The 5,507-nt window shown below is 55.9% G+C and overlaps 1 protein-coding gene across 1 annotated transcript; it reads right to left on the minus strand.

Moving 5' to 3' along the window:
* Positions 1-250: 250 nt before the first annotated feature.
* On the minus strand, positions 251-4,431 carry pwwp2a (PWWP domain containing 2A). The gene is made up of 2 exons (XM_005949253.3): positions 3,497-4,431; positions 251-2,678 (listed from the first exon to the last, which is right to left on the minus strand). Exons 1-2 carry the CDS (start codon positions 4,414-4,416, stop codon positions 914-916), a joined length of 2,685 nt encoding a protein of 894 aa, XP_005949315.1. The 5' UTR covers positions 4,417-4,431; the 3' UTR covers positions 251-913.
* Positions 4,432-5,507: the final 1,076 nt, after the last annotated feature.

Below are 5,507 nucleotides of genomic sequence, written 5' to 3' on the forward strand. Positions count from 1 at the left end.
GGCACACTCACGGGAACAAGGGCGTTTAGGAGATCAGTCCTGGATTTTTGTTTCAGGGTCTGCGGGATCTGTGAACTAAAGGAATTAACCACCACCACCTGACCAGCAAACGGACCAATCAGCCACAAGAGGCAAATGTGGGAGCAGCTGTGGAGACCCGTTTACCAAACATCTGTTTGCAGGTGAGAAAGTCCAAGGTCTCCGCCAGAGAAACACCACAGAAGAAGAGTGGAAATGATGAGGCCGAAGGTCAGAGAAGTTTGAGCGTTTATTCAGATTCAAACAGGAAGCAACACATGTACACACTGTTCCCGTTATTTTGTCCAGCAGGACTCTCTGATCTGCAAACAGACGGTAAACAGTCTGACAGCAGAGAACCTTCATCACCATCATCATCATCAGAGAGCGTTGGGCCGCCCGAGCAGCCCGGGGCCTCGAACGCACCGTCCTGACAGCGGCTCAGCACGGCCACGTCTGGGGCCCCGGGCTGTGGGTTGGACCTCACTTTGTTCACAGTTTATTCAATTCTGTACGGAAACGAAGTTTCTAGAAAAAAAACAAGTTTTCAGTCTATTTTATCAACAGGAAGTGACATCACACCGCCAGCCACTCAGATCAGTCAATCACTACGAGGAACTTAATTAGTGTTTATTAATACTGTGACATCATCGCTCTGTCAGCCAACCATCAGGCTAAATTATCTACAAAACATTTCCCACGGTGCGGAAAACTGAAACGCCGCCAGTGACTGAAGATAGCCCCGCCCCTGACAGATCCCCCTCCCCCCATAAATGTGAAACACACTCATCATTGTCCATCAGTCATTTTTAGCTCCTCCCACCTCCTCTGAAAGGGCGGGGCCTGTCTGAAAGGGGTGGGCAGTGAGGATGGGGCGAGTGGGCGGCGGCCAATGCTACGTCTCAAACTGGGTAAGCAGCGCCCGCACCTCCGGTGTGAGCTGCTTGGCAGCGCTGGCGGCCTCAGCGATGGCGCGGCGGTACGGGCCCTTCCGCTTCCTGTCGAAACGTGACTGGAACGTCTCCAGGAAGGGCGACAGCTGTGCGAGCGGCAGGAAGGACGTGGTGGGCGAGCCGAACCACGACACACGCGCCTCCTGCTGCACCGCCAGCCCCGTATCGCCGCGCCGCGACACCGTAATGCCGAGCACGCGCGCCGGCCACCACGGGAAGCCGTAGATCTTCGCCCACACAATATCGCCGACGCACACGGTGCGGCCGTCCGGGAGCGGACATTTTGAAACGGCCTTGGAGAAGACGGAGGATGACGATGACGAGGAGGAGGAGGAAGACGACGTGGAAGACTTACGGCGCCTCTTCAGGTCGTTGCCCTCCTCCCCAACGCCACACTGCACTTCCTCACCATTAGCTCTGAGGGGAGGGCCAGTGGGCGGAGAGGAGGGTGGGCACCGTGGAGCTGAGGAGGGGGAGTTATGGGAGGGAGAAGAGGAAGAGGGAGGATCTCCAGGTGGGGGGAGTTCAAAATTGTCTGTGGAGCTACACTCTGAGGGGGTGGAGTCTAGAGAGGAGGAGGAGGGAGGACCTCCTACTCTCCCCTCAGACGCTGCCTGCATCTCCGCGGCAACGCTTCCCATACAGGATGGCGTTGGGGGAGGAGCAGTTACTTGAAGTGGGGGCGTGGCTGTGGATGGGTTGGGTGTTGAGGCGGGGCTTAGTTCTGGTTTGGGAGGTGATGAGCGAGCGCTGAGTTTGGGCGGGGACGAGGAGGAGGAGGAGCTCTGTGCCTGGCTGTCGTCGGTACGATACCTTTGGGGTTTGAGGCGCATTCTGGGCGGAAGCGGCGTGCTGGCGGCAGCGCTGAGGTGCTGCAGGCGCCGGGTGAAGTGGACCTTCTGGTTGTGGTTCTGCAGGGTGGCGGCTCGGGTCACAGCCTTGGGGCGGTCCTGGTCCTGGTCTTTGTGCCGGCGCGGCGGCGGCGTTTGCGAGCTCCTCACCAACGTCTTGAGCACCTGCCGCGCCTTGGAGCAGTCAGCTGACCCTTTGGTCAGAACCTTCTTAGAGTTCAGCTTCAGGCGCATGCTGCTCGAGGTCGCCGAGGATGAGGATGAGGCCACTCCCCTCAAAACGCGGCGGGAAGAGGATTGTGACGAAGATGACACACGTATCCCTGATGACGAGCGCCGGTCGGCAGCCGGGGGCCGTCCTTTGTCGTCACTCCTCAGACGCTTGACCTCAGCAGAGATCGGTCCTTCTGCTACCTTCCGCCGCCGCGAAGTCTCGTCGCCCCTCAGGTCCACCGGCCCCCGCCGTGTCTCCCGGTGCCCGCCTGACGCCACCACCCCTTTGCATTTGTCGCAGAGTACCTGTCGGGGGCGGAGCTTGATGGCGTTCATGATGGAAGTGGGCTCTTCGCAGCGGTAGCGCCTCTTTGGCCGTTTAATCTTGCGTGGCGGCGGCTGAGGTAAGGCCTGGTTGTAGGTGTCCCTGATGAACAAAGGAGGCGGGTACGGTGCCCCCTCCTGAAACAGCGGTGGCGGTTTAGAGGTGCAGTCCTGAGGAGGGGGCGGAGCAGCGTTCTCTTCCTTTTTGATGGCCGGAAAGTCGTTGCTAACCGGCAGTGGCTGCTGGAGAGACGTGGGAGGTCGACTCCGGTCGTCCCGGCGTGGGAACACGGTGATGGGAATCCCGTACGGACCGAACCTGGAAGCAAACATGGCGAGCGTGAGACTCTGATGCAGCCAGCGCATCACATATGGAAAACAGCCGGCAGTAATCGGTCACATGTGTAATTACTGCTCGTACACATGCAGTACTGTGCAAAAGTCGTGAGTCACCCTCATTTCCTCATATTCAGACCCCGCCCCCCCAGTGTTGAGTAAGAATAAACAAACAGTAACTGACAACAATGATTTTTAAGTAATGATGCAGACAAATCTCTGCAGCACACCGCTCAGCAAAACGCAACGAAAAGTGATTCAAGACTTTTGCACAACGACAACAACACTGTATGTGTTTATACATAAGAAACCACTGTGAAAACACCACTGTGTAACTGTGTATCTGTGGCTATGAAGGTTATGGGTGTTTGATTATGCATCAGTACTCACTACACGGCTGAAAAAGTGATGTCAGAGGTCTGTGTTTTATCACCTGGTGACCTGTCTTAGTCTCCCCCCCCCCACTGAGCAGCAGAGCGCTGTAAAGACACTCATTCTTGCTTCTGTCCTATATCCATCACCAACCAGGTCAAAGGTCAGCAGGTAATGATGCTCATGTGTGTCTGGCTAACACTGCAGCCTAATCAATCCCCGCAGCCGTTTAACGAGGAGCAGGACGCTCCTGCAAGGGTGTTTACCTGACCAATAACCTGTTCATACAGGTGAGCTGGACACATTTAAATCCCTAAAACAATGACAAATAGAAATACTAATCATTTTTGATTGTTTCTAAACTACCTCATAGTTCAGGATCAATCACTAATCAATCACATCCATCCTCTGCTGCTAATAAAGTTTCACCGTTTTGAAACGTCCATCAGGACCCCGGAGAACACCTTCTCTCCCAGCCGGAAAGACACCACCAGCGCGTCATCGATGACGTGGTCCAGGCAGACACGAACCTCGGACCCGAGATTGAGGTCCAGCACAGAGTCAGCTACGGCTCGATCCTCGGCGGCAGGCTCGGTCAGCAGCCGCCGTTTCGGTGAGCGGCAGGGCGGGGAAGAATCCCTCGGGCCTCGGGCAGCCGGTTCCTCGGGCCCCGCTGGGTCCGGGTCCGGACCGTCCGCCGTCCCGTCCAGCACAGTGTCCGTCGCGGGCCTCCGCTCCGCCTGCTCCAGGCTCGTGTAACCCCGTTCCCGGCCCGCGGTCTCGGCTCGGTCCGTGGTCTCGTTGGTGGTGGGTTCGGCAGGTTCGGCCAGAGACAGGCCGGCCTCGGTGACGGGCGGCGCGGCCGGGAATGAGTGCAAGAACACGGCTGAGGGCTGCGGGTCCGGGCCGCGGTACGCCTCCTGCGCAGACACGTCTCCGCCGCCCTCCGGGTCCGCGGGCAGTCCGGGGGAGAAGCGGTCCGCGTTGACCCGCTCCGGCGGCCCGGAGCCGCTAGCTTCGTCGCTCTCCGGATGCGCGTTTCCCGCCGCGGGCTCCAGCTCCGGCCTGACATGGCGGCCCTCCGCGTCCCCTCCGTCCTCCGCCCGCATCGCGCCTAGGTCCAATGCCGGCCCGGTCTCCTGCGGTCCCTCGCACTCCGATCGGGCTCCCGGGAGACCCGGTCCCGCCGGGCCCTGCGCTGGCGGGCCCTCGTCGGTCGCTGTTGTTGTCGGAACCGCCGCAGCTCCTGGCTCTGCAGCCACGGCCGCCATTTTCTTCCGCTGTGCTGCCGAGCGGAGCGGAGCCCCTCCCTCCCGCAACACAGGCCTACGGCGCAGGCGCACCGCCATTCGCCGACACCCCTGTCAATCAAATGAGACGGGGCAAAACTTCGTCTCTGATTGGCTGATTATGTTAGAGCGTGGTAAGGCTGCCAGAGGCCGCCAGGGGGCGTGTGTCTTTGACGAAACAAAAACATGAGGAATAACCAACGCAGAGCGGATCGATGTGTGACCACAGAGGCAGAAAAAGGAGCAGAGACAGCATCACGGAGGTCCCAGTAATCACAACACCGAAACCTGTGATCGACAAGCAGCTGATCAGCGGGCTCTCTGTTCTGCGTCAGTGACAAACATGACCGTATAGGATCACATCAAACACATTCCTATACTTTAAAGCTCTGAACAACAAAAGCCCTATACGTTTCTGAGGGGAAACGTCTGCCCTCTCTGAAATAAAACTTTCTGTTTGTACGTCCGGAGCCAATCACAGCCCTGATCTAAACACAGTAATCTTCTTTCATGATCCTGAATAACAGCGCCACCGCGTGGCTGCTCAAAGTCTCCCTGAATGCTTGAAAACACTAAGGGTTAAAAACACAATCACGAACTCTTCAACCTTCCTCCAGCTGTCTCTATACTAAAACTGACGTTTCCTGCCTTTTGTGACTTTATATGACTTCTTTGTTCTACTGTGAGTGACAAAGAAGTTTACCAGACTCTGTTGTTATTTACATTTTGATTCAATTCAGTGAAACTTTATTTATATAGAACCAAATAACCACAGCAGTTGGCTGAGAGTGCTTTATACTGTGGGGTAAAGACACAGAGTAACCCCAACCATCATACAAGCCCCTGTGAGCGACTGTCGGATTAAACAGATTCATATTAAGTGAAACTAACATGAGAGCGTGAAGAAGACACACTCTGAGCATCACACACTGTGACAGTTTCACACTAGGACCGTTGATGTGAAGTCTGTCAGATAACCTTTGGTCCTAAATGACTGTAACATTTATCTTTCGGGGTCAATTCTACTCAGTTTAGTGTTAAAATTAACAATGAAATATGTGAAAATATTACATATTGACACTGTTCCGAGTAATCTGATTACACGTTGCTTGTCTTGTGTTTCTATGGTGTATTGATAGTCATGTGCTTTT

Source organism: Haplochromis burtoni, unplaced genomic scaffold, assembly GCF_018398535.1.
Source record: "Haplochromis burtoni strain Fernald_Lab_line unplaced genomic scaffold, NCSU_Asbu1 Contig_645, whole genome shotgun sequence".
Taxonomy (NCBI): domain Eukaryota; kingdom Metazoa; phylum Chordata; class Actinopteri; order Cichliformes; family Cichlidae; genus Haplochromis; species Haplochromis burtoni.

Coding starts and splice junctions, on each gene's coding strand:
- pwwp2a (XM_005949253.3), bottom strand. CDS start 4,416: ATGGCGGTGCGCCTGCGCCGTAGGCCTGTGTTGCGGGAGGGAGGGGCT. Junction 2,679..3,496: donor CTGATGGACGTTTCAAAACG/GTGAAACTTTAT, acceptor GTTTGCTTCCAG/GTTCGGTCCGTACGGGATTC.